The 23,523-nt window shown below is 46.6% G+C and overlaps 1 protein-coding gene across 1 annotated transcript in view; it reads right to left on the bottom strand.

Moving 5' to 3' along the window:
- The window catches only part of LRRC75A (leucine rich repeat containing 75A), a 985,560-nt gene that overhangs the window by 651,171 nt on the left and 310,866 nt on the right, over window positions 1-23,523 (bottom strand). Inside the window, exon 2 of the mRNA XM_086954549.1 lies at window positions 21,565-21,693. Within this exon, the coding sequence (XP_086810675.1) occupies window positions 21,565-21,693 (129 nt within the window). The remainder of the gene's footprint in view (window positions 1-21,564; window positions 21,694-23,523) is intronic.

Here is a 23,523-nt window from a genome sequence, read left to right on the forward strand (position 1 = left end):
ATATATATATATATATATATATATATATATATATATATATATATAAATCTCTCTTTCCTGCCCCCTTTTTTGCTCTGTCGATACACTTCATTTTCTCTTTCTTCGTCCATCTATTTCGCTCGACTCGTTTCTTCTCTTGTGCTCTCTTTCTCCCTCATGCTTAAAACTGCTGTTCATTTCAGGGTCTTCAAAGTGAACTGTATGTATCTGAGGGCGGCGTAATGATCATGAAGATTTTTTTGGCCCAATCTAAGACTCTGTCCAGTGCCGGCTTCAGGGCTGTGTGACCGGTGCCGCTGCACCAGGCTGCGCCACGCTCGAGGGCCGCTGCATTTTAAAATATCTTACAAGGTTGTAAAATGCCTGCTGCAGAGCTCTTTGTGTGGACAGCAATTTGCAGGAAATAATACAAAATAAAACTGTCAAATTAAGTGTGGGGACTAATGTACTTGTTGGAGAGAAATGAGTTTTGAATAGTGCCGGTTTGACTCATCACAAACGGAGAGGGTTAATGTGCCTGCTGTAAAGCACAGCGTGTCATAAGCAGATCACAGATTTGGATTTTAAGTAAGTATTTTAGGCAATGATTTACTGTTCCTTGTATGCTTTATAACTCCTACAATAAGCACAGATGGTGGTGAACCTGCATCAAACAGCTGAATACAGACCTCATGGTATAGCTTTAGAACCTTATTTTTCACCCCTCAATCTCTCCATATTATAAGTTTGCTAAAAAAGGTTCATTTAAGTAGTAAAAAATTGTTACTAGTGCACACCCCCCCACCACTATGTTGTTTCTACAGGCCAAGCACTCAACACTCAAAGTCTACCAGTTTGGTTGATATGCCACTTCTGCACCTTGTACCCCCATTGGCTTTGCTCTGACTTACCATAACGTGTATTTGTAAAGCGCGCGTTCACCCAAGGGTATCTTAGTGCTGACTAATATATATTTATTGTTAGCCAACTCAATGGTACTCATTTTATTGACCTCAGAAGAAGGAAAGAATGAGTCGACCCACTGGGATTTGAACCTGTGACCATGAGGTCGAACAAAGGCCCCTGCAGTGGATGCATTGGTCCACCAAGCCACCAGACCCGGCACATTTATACACTTCTGTGATTCATTGTATATGTGTGATGTAAAGCTCTATGACACCCTTCACTGGGATCAGTAGCGCTAGAACAAAATGAAATATGAAAGAGAGAGCGGTTACGGAGAGATAAGTGGCACCGTTGGTTGGTGGTAGGGAGGGAGTCCATGGTGAAGGTCATTGTGGGTTCGCTAACAAAGGTTGCCACACCTGGTGCCACCCGTGCCAAAGCCAGCCCGAGTCTTCGTGCCAGTATATTTAACTGATGCACTAATTCCTGCGCTGTGAAAAACTCCCAGCATGCCTAGCAGAACCAAAGAGGTCTCGCTGATTGGCTCGTCGGCGAACCACACTGAGGCAACATGTCCCTTTGTGAGGCGGAGCATCAGGAAAAGAGCGTTACGCACAGGGGCTACCGTTCAGGGTCCCCCATTCAGCCCAAGGCCAATGAATATCTGTGCATATGGGAGACTGGGCCATCTCATTACATCCTGCAAGGGGGATAGGCATCATTTTGCATCAAGCGCTGCATTAGAAATGAGTAGAAACACAGGAGGCGAGACGGGTATCGGTGCCGCGCAGGAGCATAGCTTCCATTGTTGCAGTAGGTGCAGTGGCACCGGGGCCCATGGGCGCCCGCTGAACCCTGATTATTGCTGTATTTTATAATTCAGAAAGCAGCTACAGGGCCCATACAAGGGCCCCCTTGCACGAGGACGGCGACACACTGGCGACCCTACTGACGCCCCAGCGCACTAGGGAGGGTCAGATACCTGCGCGACTGCCGCTTCCACTGCAGATATATTTGTCACATGTCCAGCAGTAACATAAATGGACCAGTGAGTGTGACGTGGTCCGTCCGCAGCCGGCCAAGGCATGTGAGGTGAATACCCAAACACCGCTCCTGGGGAAGGCGCGCAGATTACCTTTAGTGGGCGCGCGGCCTGTGGCTTTCAGTAATCCAGTTACATAAACTGCACAAACTGAGCTCAGAAATAAGCTGTACTTGGAGCAATTGTGCTGCAACAGAGGCAGCCTCCCCACCCCAAGCAGGAGAGCAAAGCAGGCACTGCGAGAACTGTGAACAACCCTGACACACAGAGACACACGGAGAACCAAAAGCACCGCCATAACAACAACCCTCTTAGGTTTAAACAATTTTATTCTTATTATTTCACTCCAGTTTTCAGTTTTTTACGTCTTTATTTCGAAGTTTTCTTCATAAAAGACAAGCAAGTAAAATATTTACAAAAATACACAACACGTATGTACCGACCTTATACATATAATATAGACTATCACATATCTTGTTTAAAAAATCAATTAAATAACAGATTATTTTACTCATTTTTGACACTGACAACAGATTTATTCATCCTGATAAATAAAGGCTTGCCCAGTAGAGCCCCTGGCTGGGTTTGCATTCATTGATACTGGATCTCCGTGAGATAACTGCTCATCATTTCAGTGTGCACTGGTCTGTCCTGAGTGCAGTGCAGTTGTCTGTTGCCTGGATTCGTGGTGTCTGTGTGAATGAGCATTTCACTGGTGGACGTTAGGAGCCTCAGAAGACAGAGGCATGCAGTGATTAATTTGTAAAACTATAAGTGCCAGGGCCCTCCTCAGGAAGACATGGCAGCTTGCACCATCCATTGCCCCTGGCAGAGCTGCCAATAACAGTACCAACACAACTACTAACCATCACACTCCTACAAGCGTGGCACTTAAAACATTCAAGGCCCTCAAAGCTATAAGAATGGCTTGGGTAGCCCGTATTTGTGATTGTTGATATATATTAAATTAATAAACAACTGTTGTTGTGCTCAAACCAAAATTGGGCAGAAAGCGCCACCTTGCGGCAGTCTGTCATAAGTGCAGGTGCTAAGAATTAAGTGCCGGTACTGATAACCGGAAACCACCAGCTCATTTTAAGCACTGGAGACATGAAGAAGTAACAACAGCTCCTAGAGGGATGCTTTGACTCTGACATGCACCTGAGACTCCACTCAGCAAACCTACTCGAACCTACCCACAAAAGAAGACATTCTCCCCTGACATGTGTCAATCAAAGCTGTCCATCAGGGTGGAAAGAGAGAACCCGATGTGCTCATCAATACATACTGTTTTGCTTGTTTTTATTTCTAGCAGACCCATCAAAAATAGCCATTCGAACCAGCACTGCATCATCAACAATAACTAAGAATACGCATTCTAGAATGTTCTTCGTTGGGTGTCCTCTGCTTGGGTTTTGAGGTGTATTGTGGCATCATTCACAGGAATTTAGCAAAAAATCACAGGGGATTGATTCAATTAAGGTAATCAGAGGCTGGAATCAAAGTAAATACTATCAAGTGTGCGTTGCCTCTGACACCATAGATCTCGCAAATTATTTGTTTTCAGTGTCCTATTTATTGACAATGACTGCATTAATAATTTTAGCACTTTTCTTTACGAGTAGTTCGATGGTACACAATTGGGTGTGAACAAATCATTTATAGTCATCTCCTTTGATAAAGCACATTCAACATATATTAAGACAAATTACTTCCTAACATCAAATTAAATCAACATAACACTTCACATTACTACACAAATAAACAGTGAACAATAGTGAAACTGATTAATTAAACTCATATGTGAACATAATCCTTCGGACTTGCTATTTGATCAGGTTTGCAAGGGAAGGAGGGTCCTACTGGGAATCAAAGAAAGATTTTGTAAATAGCTTAGGGGTATAGCTATTTTTCCCTCAAAGAGTCATTAATTGTCCTGTATACAATATATGTTGAATGTGCTTTATCAAAGGAGATGACTATAAATGATTTGTTCACACCCAATTGTGTACCATCGAACTACTCGTAAAGAAAAGTGCTAAAATTATTAATGCAGTCATTGTCAATAAATAGGACACTGAAAACAAATAATTTGCAAGATCTATGGTGTCAGAGGCAACGCACACTTGATATCATTCACAGGAAGGCACCTTTAAAGCACAGCAAAAGTGCTTAGCACTGTGTAGTTCAAGTTGAACCCTGATGCACGTGTGGCAGAATATTGTTAAAATGACCACGATGATCATTCTGCCATTCAGGCCAGTAAATCCCAGTCAAATTAATGCTCCTGAAGATGTGCCAATTTTTCTTTTTTTTTTAAAGACCGAATTCTGCTCTAACCTAGCAACAAGTCTTGTGCAGCTAAGCATCCTGAATTCAAATCCATATTTGTCTTACTACAGCCTTGTCACATCCCTACTGCAGTCCAGAAATGAGCAGGCAAAGGAAAAAATTTAATTACGTTGGCAATATCCATGAAATTTCCAAATTTGTTATGCTAAATTCATGAAATGTCCCCAAATGTTACATAATTTAGCTTTTTTTCCTCCAGTGTTTAAAAGTTTTCCGAGATACCTGCAAGAGACTGGTTCGCCCATGGAATGCCGCACTGAGAGACATTTTCTACTCAAACTAGTTTCATGCGAGAATCTTCTGAGAATTTCTTTAGGTGAGGTGCGCAAAGAGTGACGCACGATACTTGCATATCACATTTCACCACAAAAGAGTTTGTTCCTTGAAAGTTTCATGAATTTTCAAGAATTTTGCAAGAATAAAATATGCAATTTTGTGCAGCCCTGGAAATGACCTGAAGACACATCTCTTATTCCTCATTCGGCGTAGATAGCGAAAAGGACTTCCCTAGTTCCCAATACGACCCCAAGCAAGACCCAAGCACAAACCACGCTCCTTGTAGATCACTACATTGGTCCCCAGCTACATCTGGTCTTTATAAACAGCAATGGATGCCTGGGAAGACCCTTGATGGAAGTGGCTACATTACTGTGGTAACTGCAGATGACTCTACCTTCAGTTGTCGTGGCAGGAGATCTCACTCACAAACGAGTCTACAGATCGAGTGCGAAAACTGACGTGTTTCATGCTTTGGAGCAATCAGATGACAAAATGTCCTGAGCATCATGCCATGGAATCAATGATTAGAGCGGCAGACCCTGATGCAGAGGTCTATCCCGGGACCAGGGTTCAACTCCCCGCTTCGGCGGGTCTTGGGCTCAAAATTTCACGGACCTGATAATTCTCGCCTCGGTGCCTATTCCAATCATGGAGTCCCACTCTGCAACTCTGGGCAATAGCTTGCTTAATCTCCACAACGGCCCCCACAACGCTAAGGATGCCTGGCCTCCACCTTGGGGGTGCCCAGGAGTGGACGCCTCACAGGGAAAGCCAGGATGGGTTCCACAGAGGTATTCATACAAGCGCCTTGAGACCCTTGCAGGTGAGTAGTGCGCTATACAAGTATCAATTTACATTTACATGTATCTGGTGTGATTATCAGCTTATCCAACTTTTGTGGGGAATAACACAGATTTTGATGCTCTGAGCACCAAAATCCACTTGTCCCAGTAAATACTGTGTCCTTCTCCCCTGTGACATATTCTAGTAGGTTTGCCCTGCTGAAATAAGAGAAAGTGAGACCTTTTCTCACATAGTAATTACTGATACACACACTGCACCACTTATTAAGGCGGTTCCCTAGGCCTTCCTCATGTGTCCCACAATGCATGGAGATGAACTAATAGCTGAGTAGTGGAAATCTTCGCTCGGGCAGGAAGTTAGGGTCTTTTTTTAAATGGTTTTCTTGGTACTCGAGCGGCACCCACTCTTAGTGCCAATATCGGCAACACACTCCCCATCACACATACAGCAATCTCCTGATGAAATAAACACACAAGACACCTTTTTCGTGGAGAAAATTGCTGCAGGTTTATTAGCATACTGAAATATGCCAACATGGTGGGTCAACTTACGGGCAATCCAAGGGCAGGCAACGGAGACACACCTAAACTGCCCTGCCCAACTGAAGAGCCAAATTGCACTGTGGCACTAACCAATCGGTTCTTACCAATTTTGGAGGAGGGTTTACCCCTTCCCACCTGTGGACCGCCAGTCCACCCATCTACTCATGCCCCTTGTGTGGGGACGGAGCGTATCCAGGCAGCCCCCGGTTGCTAAGGTTTACAACCGCCCGTAGGACTAGTGGGGCGCTGTCGTTCCTCCAGGGTACACTGCGAGGACTTGCTGGGGATATTTGGCCTTTGCACCCTTGTTGTGCTACTGAAGAGGGTACCCCTATATACCTTATAGCCTCTGAATCACCCCGTAACTCTGCCTGCAACACAAAATAACATAACTAAATAAATAAATACAATTAACGCCAGGGCAGCTGACTTCAGAGCACAGGGTTCATGGTTCAATCCTAGGCTCCGGCGGCAGCTCAGCTCAGCACCATGTGACTCTGGTCAATAGCTCACTTAATTTCCACGACAGCCCCCAGCGCCTTGAGACCCGTAAGGGTGAGTAGTTCGCGCTTTACAAATACGGATTTTTTTTAATATATATTTACACCCCCTGTATATATACGCCTGGTACGTGGTAGGGAGGGAAACGGCTTGAAGGATTGCCACAAAGACAGCGGCAGGTGGGCGGGGGAAGTACTTATACCTAGCTGCCCGCCCACTGGCGTGCTGGAATTGGTGCGGGGCACGCCGGACCCAGAGAGGGTCCTCAAAACACTAGACTGTCGCTGGGTGCCATCATGTGGAACTAAGGCCCCCCGGGCAGCCACATTACCTGCGCAGCCTTGGATGCCTAAAGGCCCAAGAATCACTAGTGCAGTCCAAAGCTAATGACTGTACAAGATGGCCACCACGACTGTACCAAGATGGCGGCTGACAGGAAGGGAGGAGTCACTTCATTACACACACATGTATGCAAAAGTAAACTTTATTTCCGGGGATACGGGCTAGTTTGAAAGGTTTGCGCATAACTGCACGTGTGTGCACGCACCAAGACTAAACTATATATTTCAGCCAATTATTAAGCAGGAGTTCTTGTAGTTTTAATCTCTCTCGGTATTGAAGAAACATCGTTCAGGTACAGTCATTCCATTCCTGTGGACAGGGGTGACGCCAGGCGCTAGGAGCTCCTCACAGTCTGACAAAGCGCATGGAAGTCTTGTAGGGGCGCTACGGACCGTGATCAAAACAACGATCCTCATAACTGTCTAGATGCGACGCGCATCGTAAGCAGTTTAGGCTGATAGCCCCTTAATGCAGTCTGCCTTCAGTAAACGGTTCAAGCCTCCAAATTGAATTTAGCCTCTCTCTGTGGAGCTCCTAAGACTCAAGAAGCAGAGAGGATGAAAAACAAAAACCATCTAATCCAGGGCCGCGAGCGGAAGGAGCTTATTTTAGGCGCCCCCTCTCTAAGATTTGTAGGGGAGGGAGGGAGAGAAGGCTGCGACTGCAAGCACCCGCCGAGGAACAAGAGGCAAACAAAAAAATCACAAAACGGAAATCGATGCGGTTCCAGTCTCCCAATACATTCTTCACTGATTAAAATCGGAGCGCGTGCTACCAAGTCATCGATTAAGGCGAAGACCATCAATAAAACATGCATTCGGTATTTGATGAGGTACCCGGCTCCTGGGATCAGTTACTGCTGCCCGCCATCGACCAGCAAGGCACAGGAAGGGGGTGGTGGGGATGAGGGGGAGTGACGAGGGGCTCATGCCTAATGACGACCACCCACTTGTGGTCTGTGGACTATGCATTCATCAGTAACCTGCTTTGTATTTTTTTTTATTACTTCTTTGTATATAATGTAGTCTTGTAAAGCGCCGAGGAGGCCACTAAGGGCGTCAGAGCGCTGTTAAAACAATAGAAAGAAATACAAACATATAAAAACATTACAATGTTCAACGTGCTCGTGGTCTTTCAGTTTCCCTCGTGTCCTCTATTCTCCGTTTACCTATAAAACTAGATGTGTCTGACCCTCACCCACCCCTGGCCCGGCTTTCAGAGGTCGCTGAATATCATAAATGTCTCGATTTCCCTAAAGTCTTTGTTGCAGGTGGTTGCGTGTTTCGCTAGATGGGTCTCTGGTGTCTGGGGGTCTTCCCCAGTTTGTCCTGTAGCTTTGGGGCATCCCCGCCCCTCACACATAGGGTAACAACCAGGAATGGGCCTGTTGCCCCCCTCCAGCAGCTGCAACATTCACTCTCCAGTGACACCTTATCTGACACACCTCCCTCTCACCCTCAGCCCTGCCGTGGTCACTTACCGTGACTAACAGCCTGATTCATCAAGCCGAAATTGGCTCGCAAAGGGCCAGATTCTGAGAATCTGGCCCTTTGCGAGCTCTATTTTTGCATTTGGGATTCGTCATCCCAAATGCAAAAATCGGTAATAGCGATGTCACAATTTTGCGAGGAAGTACATTTAAGGAATCTCTATTTGAGATTCCTTAAATGCAATTCATCATCCATTAAAAAATTGCGATTTCGCAATTTCGGCCCGCTATTTACCGCGAGGTCAAACCTCGTGGTAAATAGCGAAAACTTAGAAAAATGCTTTTAAAAGCATTTTTCTAAGTTGCATGTTGCACACACACATGTCCTTTGGACATGTGTGTGCGCAACACCTGTTTGAATTTTCATTTAAGGGGTGCTACAGGGTGTCCTTTGGACACCCCTGGCACCCTTTAAATTGCTATCTTATTTGCGATTAGCAAATTGCTAATCGCAAATAAGGAATACTCCCCATTCATTCCTATGGGCCTTTTGGCGGCCCATAGGAATGAATGGGGAGTATTCCTTATTTGCGATTAGCAATTTGCTAATCGCAAATAAGGAATATGTAGGAATCTCATTTCATTTTGCGATTCCTACATGAATCCCGTTTTGCGAGCCTGTAATAGCGATTCCTTATGAATCGCTATTACAGACTCGCAAAACGGGTCTGTCATGATTCAGGCTGTAAGAGACCCTCTCTTTGAAGCTAGGGTACTCACACATATTTACTAAGGGGCCACAGGTAAAGTTTTAGGGTTTGACAGGGGGATGGGGGGGGGCGCATTGGTGGAGGGAGAGGGCATAGAAGCAAAGAAAGATTGAAAACAATAAATGTATGCAATCTTCTTAAAGTATACAATCCTGTATATTTTGTGATTCACTCTTCTTCGTGTGTTTTACAAACCAGAGAAAACAAGCTGAGAAAAGTTCACCTAGAAAAGCAATCCTGAAATCAGTAACCTAGTTCCATTTTAAAATGCTAATATGATATGCTAAAGTGCCTTCAAAATGTGTTAATTTCCTCCTCTGTGCGATTCTGCAGTGCCCCTAGTGTGTATTGAACTGAATGTTAAATAAAACAGGCAAGCACTCGGAAATGGAAGTGGATGCTTTCGCTGGTTAAGTATTTAAATAAGTATTTAAATAGAAATAGAAACAGGGCTTTGAGTGGGCCGGGTCCTGCCGGTGCTGAGCACCTGCAGTTCTAAAAATTAGGTGCTGAGACGGGTCCCTTTCGGGCTCTCCATTTTTTGCCCTCGCCCTGAGGATGAAAACAATTCATCTTTAACTCAGCAGCACTGCCACCCTGCACTGTCTTAGAGGTAGATTCAAAGAGGCTCGTTATAGTTCTTTTCAGTATGCTACACTACGAAGCCATGGTTGTTGCCTATTTATGTTATGCAACTAACAACCATTGACAACGCCAATAGTACTGGCTTGTTGTAGGTGTAATGTTACTTGCTGCATTACACACATATATAGATAGGTAGGTAGGAAGGTGTAATGAAACAAGCAGCAAAATGCCAGTCGGGCGGCACACTAAGCTAAGCATAGATTTTCACCTTACCTGCTTTTAAGCCACGCCCTTATTTACATCGGTCACGCCCTTCTGAGAGATCTCCATCCCACACAAAGCCATGAATAGAATGCTCGTGCAATGAGCATCAGTGCTTTAAAGGGTACCCAGATGCCCAACTCCAATCCCTGTCCGGCCCACGTGGACTTGGGGAATCCTCCCCACGTGGCCTCAGCCCTGGCAGCACTGGGTCTCTGTGTTGCTCTCCAGGGCCCAGCAGACCCGGGCAATTGCAAAGAGCTGCCGCCGCCCAGGTGTTGTGTTCGACGATGATCTCTCCTTCCGTCCACACATTTTGGGACTATCAGGGAAATGCTTCGGCATCCTTAAGATGATCAGGAAATTCCTCCCACTGTGACTGTGGTCTAAGATTATATCTACAAAATCCATCTTTGCATCATTACCAGGTGCCTTGATCAAGATTTGGATTTATGATACATCTCCCACGTGACGATACTCCACCAGATGGGTGGGCTGATGGGAATTTTTTCTAGCCCAGTGCTATCACTGTAGTGTTATTAATGGACTCATGGTTCTAGACTCAACACGGCATACTCACAATAATGTTGACCAGGCTACTTCCTTGTGTTTTGCGAGTCTGGGTGAGTACCAGAACCAAGGGCTCAGCATCTTCAGGGGCTGCTCCTACCAGCCAGAGTGATGAGAGCCCACCCAAGCCAGGCGAGTCTGGGTGAGTACCAGAACCAAGGGCTCAGCATCTTCAGGGGCTGCTCCTACCAGCCAGAGTGATGAGAGCCCACCCAAGCCAGGCGAGTCTGGGTGAGTGCTGGCACCAAGGGCTCAGCATCTTCAAGGGCTGCTCCTACCAGCCTGAGTGATGAGAGCCCACCCAAGCCAGGCGAGTCTGGGTGAGTGCCAGAACCCAGGGCTCAGCATCTTCAGGGGCTGCTCCTACCAGCCTGAGTGATGAGAGCCCACCCAAGCCAGGCGAGTCTGGGTGAGTGCTGGCACCAAGGGCTCAGCATCTTCAAGGGCTGCTCCTACCAGCCTGAAGGATGAGAGCCCACCCAAGCCACGCTAGTCTGGGTGAGTGCTGGGATCAAGGGCTCAGCATCTTCAGGGGGCTGCTCCTACCAGCCTGAGCGATGAGAGCCCACCCAAGCCAGGCGAGTCTGGGTGAGTACCAGAACCAAGGGCTCAGCATCTTCAGGGGCTGCTCCTACCAGCCTGAGTGATGAGAGCCCACCCAAGCCAGGCGAGTCTGGGTGAGTGCTGGGACCAAGGGCTCAGCATCTTCAAGGGCAGCTCCTACCAGCCAGAGTGATGAGAGCCCACCCAAGCCAGGCGAGTCTGGGTGAGTGCTGGCACCAAGGGCTCAGCCTCCTCCAAGGGCTGCTCCTACCAGCCTGAGTGATGAGAGCCCACCCAAGCCACGCTAGTCTGGGTGAGTGCTGGCACCAAGGGCTCAGCCTCCTCCAAGGGCTGCTCCTACCAGCCTGAGTGATGAGAACCCACCCAAGCCACGCGAGTCTGGGTGAGTGCCAGAACCAAGGGCTCAGCAGCTTCCGGGGGCTGCTCCTACCAGCCTGAGTGATGAGAGCCCACCCAAGCCAGGCGAGTCTGGGTGAGTGCTGGCACCAAGGGCTCAGCCTCCTCCAAGGGCTGCTCCTACCAGCCTGAGTGATGAGAGCCCACCCAAGCCAGCGAGTCTGGGTGCATGCTTGGACCAAGGGCTCAGCCTCCTCCAGGGGCTGCTCCTACCAGCCTGAGTGATAAGAGCCCACCCAAGCCAGGCGAGTCTGGGTGAGTGCTGGCACCAAGGACTCAGCATCTTCAGGGGGCAGCTCCTACCAGCCTGAGTGATGAGAGCCACCCAAGCCAGGCTAGTCTGGGTGAGTGCTGGCACCAAGGGCTCAGCATCTTCAGGGGGCTGCTCCTACAAGCCTGAGTGATAAGAGCCCACCCAAGCCAGGCGAATCTGGGTGAGTGCTGGCACCAAGGGCTCAGCAGCTTCAGGGGGCTGCTCCTACCAGCCTGAGTGATGAGAGCCCACCCAAGCCAGGCTAGTCTGGGTGAGTGCTGGCACCAAGGGCTCAGCATCTTCAGGGGGCTGCTCCTACAAGCCTGAGTGATGAGAGCCCACCCAAGCCAGGCGAGTCTGGGTGAGTGCTGGCACCAAGGGCTCAGCAGCTTCCGGGGGCTGCTCCTACCAGCCTGAGTGATGAGAGCCCACTCAAGCCAGGCGAATCCGGGTGAGTGCTGGCACCAAGGGCTCAGCAGCTTCCGGGGGCTGCTCCTACCAGCCTGAGTGATGAGAGCCCACCCAAGCCAGGCGAGTCTGGGTGAGTGCCAGAACCCAGTGCTCAGCAGCTTCCGGGGGCTGCTCCTACCAGCCTGAGTGATGAGAGCCCACCCAAGCCAGGCGAGTCTGGGTGAGTGCTGGCACCAAGGGCTCAGCAGCTTCCGGGGGCTGCTCCTACCAGCCTGAGTGATGAGAGCCCACCCAAGCCAGGCTAGTCTGGGTGAGTGCTGGCACCAAGGGCTCAGCATCTTCAGGGGGCTGCTCCTACAAGCCTGAGTGATGAGAGCCCACCCAAGCCAGGCGAATCTGGGTGAGTGCTGGCACCAAGGGCTCGGCAGCTTCCGGGGGCTGCTCCTACCAGCCTGAGTGATGAGAGCCCACCCAAGCTAGGCGAGTCTGGGTGAGTGCCAGAACCCAGGGCTCAGCATCTTCCAGGGCTGCTCCTACCAGCCTGAGCGATGAGAGCCCACCCAAGCCAGGCGAGTCTGGGTGAGTGCCAGAACCCAGGGCTCAGCATCTTCCAGGGCTGCTCCTACCAGCCTGAGCGATGAGAGCCCACCCAAGCCAGGCGAGTCTGGGTGAGTGCCAGAACCAAGGGATCAGCATCTTCAGGAGGCTGCTCTACCAGCCTGAGCGATGAGAGCCAACCCAAGCCAGGCGAGTCTGGGTGAGTGCTGGCACCAAGGGCTCAGCCTCCTCCAAGGGCTGCTCCTACCAGCCTGAGTGATGAGAGCCCACCCAAGCCAGCGAGTCTGGGTGCATGCTTGGACCAAGGGCTCAGCAGCTTCCGGGGGCTGCTCCTACCAGCCTGAGCGATGAGAGCCCACCCAAGCCAGGCGAGTCTGGGTGAGTGCTGGCACCAAGGGCTCAGCCTCCTCCAAGGGCTGCTCCTACCAGCCTGAGCGATGAGAGCCCACCCAAGCCAGGCGAGTCTGGGTGAGTACCAGAACCAAGGGCTCAGCATCTTCAGGGGGCTGCTCCTACCAGCCTGAGCGATGAGAGCCCACCCAAGCCAGGCGAGTCTGGGTGAGTGCTGGCACCAAGGGCTCAGCCTCCTCCAAGGGCTGCTCCTACCAGCCTGAGTGATGAGAGCCCACCCAAGCCAGCGAGTCTGGGTGCATGCTTGGACCAAGGGCTCAGCAGCTTCCGGGGGCTGCTCCTACCAGCCTGAGTGATGAGAGCCCACCCAAGCCAGGCGAGTCTGGGTGAGTGCTGGCACCAAGGGCTCAGCCTCCTCCAAGGGCTGCTCCTACCAGCCTGAGTGATGAGAGCCCACCCAAGCCAGCGAGTCTGGGTGCATGCTTGGACCAAGGGCTCAGCAGCTTCCGGGGGCTGCTCCTACCAGCCTGAGCGATGAGAGCCCACCCAAGCCAGGCGAGTCTGGGTGAGTGCTGGCACCAAGGGCTCAGCCTCCTCCAAGGGCTGCTCCTACCAGCCTGAGCGATGAGAGCCCACCCAAGCCAGGCGAGTCTGGGTGAGTACCAGAACCAAGGGCTCAGCATCTTCAGGGGGCTGCTCCTACCAGCCTGAGCGATGAGAGCCCACCCAAGCCAGGCAAGTCTGGGTGAGTGCTGGGGTCAAGTGCTCAGCAGCTTCCAGGGGTCTACTCCTACCAGCCTGAGCGAGAAGAAGCCATGTGAGTCTGAGTGAGTACCAGAACCAAGGGCTCAGCATCTTCAGGGGCTGCTACTACCAGCCTGAGTGATGAGAGACCACCCAAGCCACGCTAGTCTGGATGAGTGCTAGAACCAAGGGCTCAGCATCTTCAGGGGGCTGCTCCTACCAGCCTGAGCGATGAGAGCCCACCCAAGCCAGGCGAGTCTGGGTGAGTGCCAGAACCAAGGACTCAGCATCTTCAGGGGCTGCTACTACCAGCCTGAGTGATGAGAGACCACCCAAGCCACGCTAGTCTGGATGAGTGCTGGCACCAAGGGCTCAGCATCTTCAGGGGGCTGCTCCTACCAGCCTGAGGGATGAGAATCATTCAGCTGATGAGCCGGACACCCACAATCTATGTATTGCTTTAAAACATGAGATACCAGCATTTAGGGGAAGATGCACAACACTCCTTTCTCAACCCGTCCACCATGCCCCCTCCTTTCTCTCTCCTGCCCCCCCCCCTCCCCCCACACACTTCCACCTCCCCTGCTCCCTCCCCCGCCGCTTCAGTACTTTGAGCGACACAGTCAAGACATCTGAACACCAGAATGATCTAATATAAGGGTTCATGTATAACAATTCAGATATACCTGTCTCTCATTAGAAGAAAAAATATATTTTTGTTTTGCGGGATAAAAGTGAATTTATTCTCCTTCCCGACAAACGTAAACTTCTCCTCCATGGCCCCCTCTCAGACATTCTCAGCACAGCTTGAAATGACCCCAAGCTTGAGTGAGCCTGCAGAATAACAGAGCAGGCTGACAATCCACCAGGCAGGGTGAGGGGTGGCACATTGATCCAAGAAGGTCCAGGAGAGGCCATTGAAAGTAAGGGCACAGGACCACTCATCCCACCACTGTCTTAGTCAGCGAGCTCTGGCATTTCAGTGACATACACAGCTCATATACTGGGGTGACGGCAGCAGCCTCCTGGCATTCAGTCTGCCCACATCTTATCAGGCTCTCAACCCCACACTGCATGCAGCGCGAGATATGAGATATATTCATGGCGACCCTGCCAGGTCTCAGGCAGGTCCGGCTCTCTTAAATGCCAAGCTGTCTTTGTCATTGGACAGCCATGGCATTAACAGCGAATGGGCCACTAGCCTCTGCTGAAGCCGTAACGCGCCTCGTGGCCAGCAGGACCGACACCTTGGAGTGGTCCTATGGAGGGCCCCCCGCAGTAGTATGGAGACCATAGGTACGCTTGAACCAATGCAGAAGCACGAGTGAGTGAGCACGGTGTAGCAAAATGGCGTCTAGTGCTTGCAAAAGGGGCGTGGTGGACACTACATCCCATGCAACATATGGCACGCCAGCAATAACACGCTCACTACACCCAGGGACATGTTAAGGGTTTTGGGGTCTCTGGGCCAAACGTATTTTTGGGGCCCCTATTCTGAAGAGCTTAGAATCAATGATCCAATGTGCACTCTTCCATGCACGGTTTGCCTGGTCACTGACAGTGCACAAGAACACTTGTCCAAGTTACAAATGTGTTTACATCTAACATTCAGGTACAGTGATGGTTGTTTTCAATATTGTAACTCAGCAGCAGCTCACTAATGTTACTGCAAATAATCTCTGTGACACCCTCCATTTTCTCATATGCGAGGTCCTGTTTTGATCTAAAAAAAATTTTTTTATGGATGGTGCATGAAAAATAAACACAACATTGTCTCTGCGATAGTCTCACACATATCACCCACATTAAAGGAAATCGGTATTCAAAAACATCTGTTTAAGAATTATTCAAGGTCATTAGGGTAGGGCTCTCTGCAGGCTGGGGCCCTGGGCCAGAACCCACTTTGCCCTTGCCTTAACCCCTTTGCTGCGGGGGGAGGGGGCCGCTCGCGGCACTGCCGTGCTGGTGACAAGCTCAGCTTGTCACAGCCGCACCCGTTTTCGGAACGTTCAGCACAGCGGGGAAATTAGCCCCGCGTGCGAACGTTCCAACGGCCGTGACGAGCTGAGCTCGTCAGCAGCAACCATGAGGTTAAAACATCTCTGACTACACCTACCTACGATTATATTGTAAGGCACGTCTATATTTACTACTTTTTGTTACTCTCATTCTTACCTCCTAAGGTAAACATGGGTGGAGTTAAGAAAAGTAAATAACACGTACCAATATAGTAGTAGGCCGATGTACTGCATGTGATATTATTGTAGGTTGCTATTACTAACCTCAGTAGGGTCATTCCCCGATAAAGGCCACACCCACTCTCTGCTTAGCCTCACTGTACAGACTCAGAAATGGGGCTAATTTACCACAATAGTGTAGCTAGTGATGTCAGTAGGCGCCCAGCATCTTATCGACATACTGACAAGAAGAGAGAAAATTGTGGTTATGACTCAGCAGTGTGTAAATTGCGCCAGTGTTTGCCACTGCTCCACTCTGACACTTATATCTTAACACCAGCACTGATTTCTGACACCCCCCACATAGTAGTGCTGTCTGTCTCTTTTTAAGAAGAGCACATTCAAAAGAGCAGGGGTCTCCAACCTTTTCTGGAATAAGAGCTACTTATTTTCCAATGAAACTCATCAAGAGCCACTGATATCATTAGTGTGTAATACTGGCCTAGTCAGACAAGTTAACATCAGTGCCCACCATATGCAAGATTACTACCAATGGTCATCTCAGTACATCAGGTTGTCTGCAGTGATATAAACCAGTATTTTCAATGCAATAGGTCTCGCATTTGCGATCGTTTAAGCTAGTGGCATTGTAAACGACCAGGCCTTATATTTATGTGTTTTTAAAAGCAACAGATATATAAAAGTAGTTATTTTTTAATGGTGGCCGTGCCCCTTTTTTTAGACTCCGCTCGCGTATTCAGGTTACAGTGAGCAGCGTCTAAAGAAAGGGGCGCAGCCAACATTAAAGTGAAAGCGCGTAGGGGGCGTTTTCACCCAAAGTACATTTTTTTTAAATTAATTTCCAAAGGTTATGTAGCGCAGCTGCTAAAGTAAAAGCCGCCCACACTGGTAATTAAATAAATAAGCGTGCCTGCTAAAGTCAAAGCGGTCCTCGCTGTAAATTAAATAATTAAATAAGCTTGGCCACTATAGTTAAAGCGGACCACGCTGTAATTTAAATAAATACACTACTAATGGGTGGAATAGGGGAAGATCATTAAAGAAAATAGTGCTCACGGACTTATAAAACAGACTGTATAACAACACAAGTAAAAAGTACAGTCTTTATATGAGGTTACAAATGCAGACAAGGCGGTACCAAGGAGGGACTATTAACAAATAAAAAGCAACTATTTCGCAAGGACAGTACAGGAGCCAACTGAAAAGAGGGGCGGGAAATGTGCGAAGCTTCTAACCATACCACAATACAGCATGCCTCGCAGAGCAACGCATGAGCTGCCCAGGCTCGACCTAAAAAGGCTTTGTCAATATGGAATGCCTCTACATGGGTAATACATATCAACCATAGCTGCAATGTCTCTGGCACCAAGCTAATAACATTAGTAAAACGTCTCCCCAATGCCACATTATTTATCCCTCAAATATCGGCTTTAAATATATTTTGGAAGTCAGCCTTTTTTTTCCAAATATCAGTTTATGAGTTCAGAAAAAAAAAATTTGTCTTAACTGCACGCTCTCAATTTTGGTACATGTATATTACTTCAGCCAACCAAAAGCTGCTAATTTAGTACACTGCACACAGAAGAGCTATTTACAGGTAGCTGAAGCGCTACCAGTAGCTCACTAGCTACTTACTCGTCGGAGAAGCCTGTAGTAGAGGGTGTAATAATTCAACATGCATTAAAAAAAAGAATCCTCAGGCCATTATCACAACCTTTGGACAGATGGGATCTTTCCCATTGTCCCATACATTATCAAGTGCTTGCTGGCAGGTCTTCATGGCACTGGCATTTGGCAGCTCTGTTTGGGGCTGTGGGTGATGCAAGCTGCATGCCCCCCCCTCCACCTAGTGAAATGCACTGGGCCTTGGTACTTATTTTTTTTTAATACAAATTAAGCACTACTACTAAAATCAGTGAGCTATGACTGATCAACAAGGCAGTATTCTGTAACCCATCTAGCTGTTCACATGATGCGCAACATAAACATCCACACACGTGTAGCCCAAGAGGTGGGAGTCATGAGAACCTCTCTATCAAGAATATCATTATTGAAGTGCCAAGCTGTTCGCACTTTAAATGGAAAACCTACATCAATGAAACTATTTTGTATATTGTGTATTATCTGAAGCTACTTGCAGTGGAATTTCCAAGATTAACGGCCACATGCATCAACCTATGTAGGAAGTGCAAACGGGGCGAATCTGTAAATTCGGCCGTTTGCGATTCCTAAATAGGTTTTTGGGATGCATCAAACATTTTTAGAAAAATCGCTATTTTTAGCGAATTCCAAAAATGCGATTGCTTTTAAGGAATCGCAAATTTGCGATTCCTTAAAAGCAATGCATGATGACTTTTAAAATTGCGAATTCGCAATTAGGGGGTGCAAATTACCACGAGGGTGAACCTCGTGGTAATTTGCGAAAATGTATTAAAATGCTCAAAATTGCATTTTACAACACTGTCATGTTACAGACACACATGTCCTTAGGACATGTGTGTGTGAAACATGCACTTCAAAATACATTTCAGGGGTGCAGGGGGGGGGTCCTTTGGACCCCCCTGCACCCATGGAATGTATTAACGTTTTGCGAATCGCTTATTGAAATTCGCACAATGTCAATGCCTTCCCATTGATTCCTATGGGCCTTTTGGGCAGGCCAGTTTTTGTGCCGTTCCATGTAAGGTAAAAAAGTTAAGCTCATCGCTACAGAAAAAGAATGCCAAAATCATTTACATGGAACTTGGGACGCATGTAGAACTTTACTCAGAAAGAATTCTTTACGTGGTTTTGTTGTGAATCCGACCAGAAGAATTTAAAATATTAGAGTTAATAACATGCAGGGTGGGATGTAAAGGGTCACTACTCTGTATATATTGTGAATTAAATTTGCTAATTCAAAGCTGTGTCAATTCTGTCATTTTTGTCCACCCACATGAAAATCTACATGGTCAAAGTCCAACATTAGCACTGTGGGAAAAAATACACAGTAAGGGATGCGGGGTGGGCACTACGAGATGGGCTATGTGCTTGACCGCTGGGAAGAGGTAGAGGGCACACGTATGTGTGGAAAATGGGGATAAAAGTGGAACAATTAAGAAATTTGCCATTATAAATTTATGACACTGACCATATTCATTTCCATGCAGTTACCATTTTAAAAATGAGTACATGCAATAATATCTTCATGGATTTTTGTATTAAAAAAAAATCATGAATTTTGCAATTTTTAAGAAAAAACGTAAAATCCTTCAAAATCATGGCTAGGCACAGGTCCTGGTAGGATGCACAGGTAGGTGGCTTTCAGGATCAGGCCGGGGCGCATGCCCAAAGCCCAAAACCCAAAGGCCTTATGCTGCGTGGAATGGGTACATAGCTGATGAATGCAGTATGTCATCAAAAAAAAGGAAATCGACTGGAAAAATGGAGTAAAGGTTATAGTTCTGTATGATTGTGGGTTAGAGGACGATGCAACTGCATACCAATGGGCCTTATTTTTTGTGTGTACTGTTTAATTAAAACGATAAATAAAGTTACCATTTTTTTATAGTTCTGTACATCCTTGCAGATGTTAGTCCTTTACTTAGTGTGTTCCTGCTAAAGGAAGACGTTAGGTGAAGAGAGACATTATAGGAAATACATCTCTTTTGCAGATGTGGATGGGACTTGCTGAGGTTGCACAGTGGAGGTGATGCGAGAACAGGCTCAGATTATCTCACCCTTGGAGATGTCCTGGCTACAGCAGTGAGAAGTACAAATTAAAAAGGAAAAATATTGCCCTCAGCACCCAGAGGAAACAGGTATCATGGGCAGGCTTCACCAGTTCTGGCTTTTATGTCCTTTCTGAACTCAAATTCAAGATGCGTACAGCTTTAATGTATTAGAAAGCTTCTTAATGAGCATTATAAAGCACTGCATGTCTCCTTTCCGTTACTTCATAGTCACACTTCACACACATAACATACATGGCACACAAAGGAAAAAGGTATCTGGACAGAAACAAGGCCTTGTAAACTGAGCATCAAATGTAGTTCGAATGAAGATCTCCTCTCCTCAGAAGTGTAAATGGTACACTTGATTGAAACGTGTCGACTACTTAGCGGCAAGCATCTTCGGTCAAATAACGGGAAATCAGGCTGGTGCAAACTGTACCAGTTTTGAGAAGATCTACCTGGTAGGAGGCGAACACATGTTCAAAGTTCGGATAAGAGAGAGCTATACAACCATGGAACAATGCTTCCGGACAAATATCTACAGCTTCAATGAAAAGACTTACGCAGGTTGCGTAAAACAATGACAACTTCCTGAGAAAGCAACTTTTAACCTTAGGTTCATATTCACGCTGCAAACTGATAACTTTAAATGATACCTCCCAATGCAGCTCAAGAACTCTGACATCACCTCAAGATGTTGTCAAAAACATCTTGAAATCTGAGCAAAGCCCCCTCAAAGTGTAACATCTACACACAGCAGGATATTATCAATATGTGGCTTGGCAAACATTATTAGGACCACTTACCTGGTGTGATCAGCACTGCCCTCTCCCAACCCCAAATCTTTATAAATCTCCCTCACTCGGCAAGCCAAGACCTATGGGCTTTGCTTGCAAAAAGTATATGTTCTATGCATTAAACTGGTAATTCACCATTCAAACCAAAGCAAAAAGGGTACATACTCATTTGAAAGTGCTAAATCTACAAAGATAAGGGATTCAAATAATCTGTCCACATTTTGGACAAATAAAATGAACACAACATTTAAGGCACCCCGTTTGCTGTAAAAAGAAAGGAAACATTTTAATTTGTTCACAAAACCCACAGTGACAGATTTCAAGTTTTGTCCATTGAAGTATATTCCCAAACCTTTAAATGCACAAACAAGGGAAGATAGGGAAAAAGAAAATTGCACACCATTTAAGATGTTTGCTGTCAATTTTAATGTAAACGACTACAATCAGGTCTTTCCAATGATGAGCAGCAATGCAACCCAACGAAAGGCATTCGCTCTAAGAGGCCTTTTAATGGATGAATGAAGAGCTTTCGTTAGTCTGTATTGCACAACCTAAGTAACAATGAATGATTCCCCCAGCAGCACTGGACTCATTGGAAGTTGAAGAACTTGGGCCATTCACAAAGACAAAAGTGTAGAGGAAAATGTTTTACTAGTTCTAAGCTTCGAATTTTAAAATAATGTTTTCGATTTCAGTTTGCTAACTATATAACTTATACTAACGAAGAAAATAAATATCTATACATCTGTCGCTAGCCCGTTTGGTAAGATAATGTTGCTACGCCAACGTTGTGGAGTTCCTTGCTTAGAGCTTTGCATCCTAATGATACAGAAAATTGCTCTATGTCACAGGTGTAAATAAATTCTACTCTCACCTGTACAACTGCATTTCTTCAATGAGTTTCAATAGTGTTAATAGAAATCATTTATATAACAATAGCTGAGGTTACTGAACTCCAGTGTGTCCATGTAAATGTTTACTTGAGCCGCCTCTATCCAGCCTATCTCTTCTTGTCTTGTACCTTATGTCTAATTTCAAGCAATTGTTACTGACTGTAAACCCATATCCAAGTTTGTAGAGCACTCTAACACCATCCCGGGGGGTCACTTGTGCCAAAACAACTTTGGTCATTAACACAAGTAACAAGTTGATGCACATATAAAACATCTAAAGGCTTTCCTTTGGCTACGTCATAAAAGGCAAAAGGTATCACTTACCGGCCTGGGGCAGTGGATATACCGGGCTAGGCTGATTATCAGGTCATGTGTGATGGGATCCACCAGATTTCGGAAACTTGCGTACCGGTAGAGGACGTCATCAAGAGATGTGGACTCCATTCCTAAATCCTAAACAAAGAGATAAGAAAGTAGTCCAATCAATGGCTTTTCAAAGGACAAATACTGATGTTAACAAGCACAGCTCTTCATAGGAGAATATATTAATACAAAAAATATAAGTTAGATATAGAGTCGAAAAGGCTCCTTAAGTGTCCGAGTCCATCATAGCACAAACTATCAAGAAATCAATGCCTAAAAAAAGAGTTAGACATCCCAAGGTAAGGTAAATATGCCAACTTGCTTTGGAGATATACAGCATTAACTCTTGGGAAACCACCACCAACAGGCGGCTACAATAACATCACCAGAAAGTGAACTCCTTAAACGGAGAGTGACTTAGGCCTGCCTGAAACACCACTGCCTAAGAATCAATACTAGCAGTTTTCTCTAATCTCCAAGATCACCATCAAAACCCTCTTCTCGACAACCTTCTAGATGGCCTATCACCATCACTCAATTTCCCACTTCATTGCGACTCTCTCATCTCCCAATTAAACATGATTAAATTGTCTCAATACTAGATCCACCTCCTCAGGCACAGCACTCAGTTTACTCCAGAATCACAGTTCCTGGTTTCCACAAACTTGACTATGAAAATGGCCTTTAGTTCAGCCTCTCTAAACCCACCCTGCTGCTTTTCAAGGCCGCACAGCATTCCAAGGCTCATCTCCTCACCAGCATCAGATGCTTCAAATACATCATGTCATTTGGATCATACGCCAGAGTCTCCCTCTTATGGCCCATAAAAAGTGATATGTGTAGCTCACAAATCAATATGCATTAAATAATCTAACAAAACAGCTCCAGATGTTTGGAGGAGGACAGTCCATCACGAGGCAAGTCGACGCCTCAAACACAACACTACACAAAAAACAGGCCTGTGACACAGTTTTTCCATGGGGAATGCAGCCACATGTAGATATCTGTACCCATAAAACTTTACATTCTCTCAGGCAACTTAACTTTGTGATGCAAACCCAGGGAATGTCAGCTCCTCTCCCAGCCATGTTTTCTACTAAATCCATGGCTGCCCAGACTGAATGACCTTCTCATAAGAACATCCTACTAACGGCAAAACTAAATTTAAGGATTATTGTTATCATGCAGTCAGCTTCTGAGGTTTGAGCTCATGTAAGATTTAGAATCTAAGGTGATTCTGTCTCCAGACCATTCGTGAACAGCAGGTACACTCTCAGTCCATTAATAATGTATTTAAAATATATATATGTATCTAGCCAGGACACCAATTACCGGGTAGAAGTTTACGCTCTATAAATATTCATAGTTCACCGTCACGCATACTTCATCATCACTAAATGTGTGCGGCAAGCATCCCTACATCAGGGACACGGCCTCTGCATCCTGACTGGTCTGAGAATTGTCTTTACTATAGAAGTGGCTACACGTTGGCAAAAGGTAAATTGTACCATAAGGGGGCCAGTGGAATTGAGTATTAATGCTGGGTGAAGTGACGCACATCACATAGGAAAAGGCAACCGGCACAGTGGACTGGACCTCGCTGTGTCAGAGAGGAATTGAAAGCTTCATTGTAGAAAAGGATTCCTTCTTCAGCCTCTTGCATCTTCAATATGATATAACTTGTATTGATGCTACATAGATCCTCTTCTTGCCCTTGTGCTCATGGACGTCTGGACAAAGATGCTTTCCTACGTTTCTGTGTAGATTTTCCACAACATGTTTTTTTTCCAAAGGTATTCTAACACTGATATTAAAACTGTATCTAACAGATCTTTGTCTAGTTATGGGCTTGTTATATGCTGTACAAATTATATAAATGAGAGAGTTTTGGCCTCAGGATATGAAGGTATTCCGCTTTGT

This window comes from Lissotriton vulgaris, chromosome 2_1, assembly GCF_964263255.1.
Source record: "Lissotriton vulgaris chromosome 2_1, aLisVul1.2, whole genome shotgun sequence".
Taxonomy (NCBI): Eukaryota; Metazoa; Chordata; class Amphibia; order Caudata; family Salamandridae; genus Lissotriton; species Lissotriton vulgaris.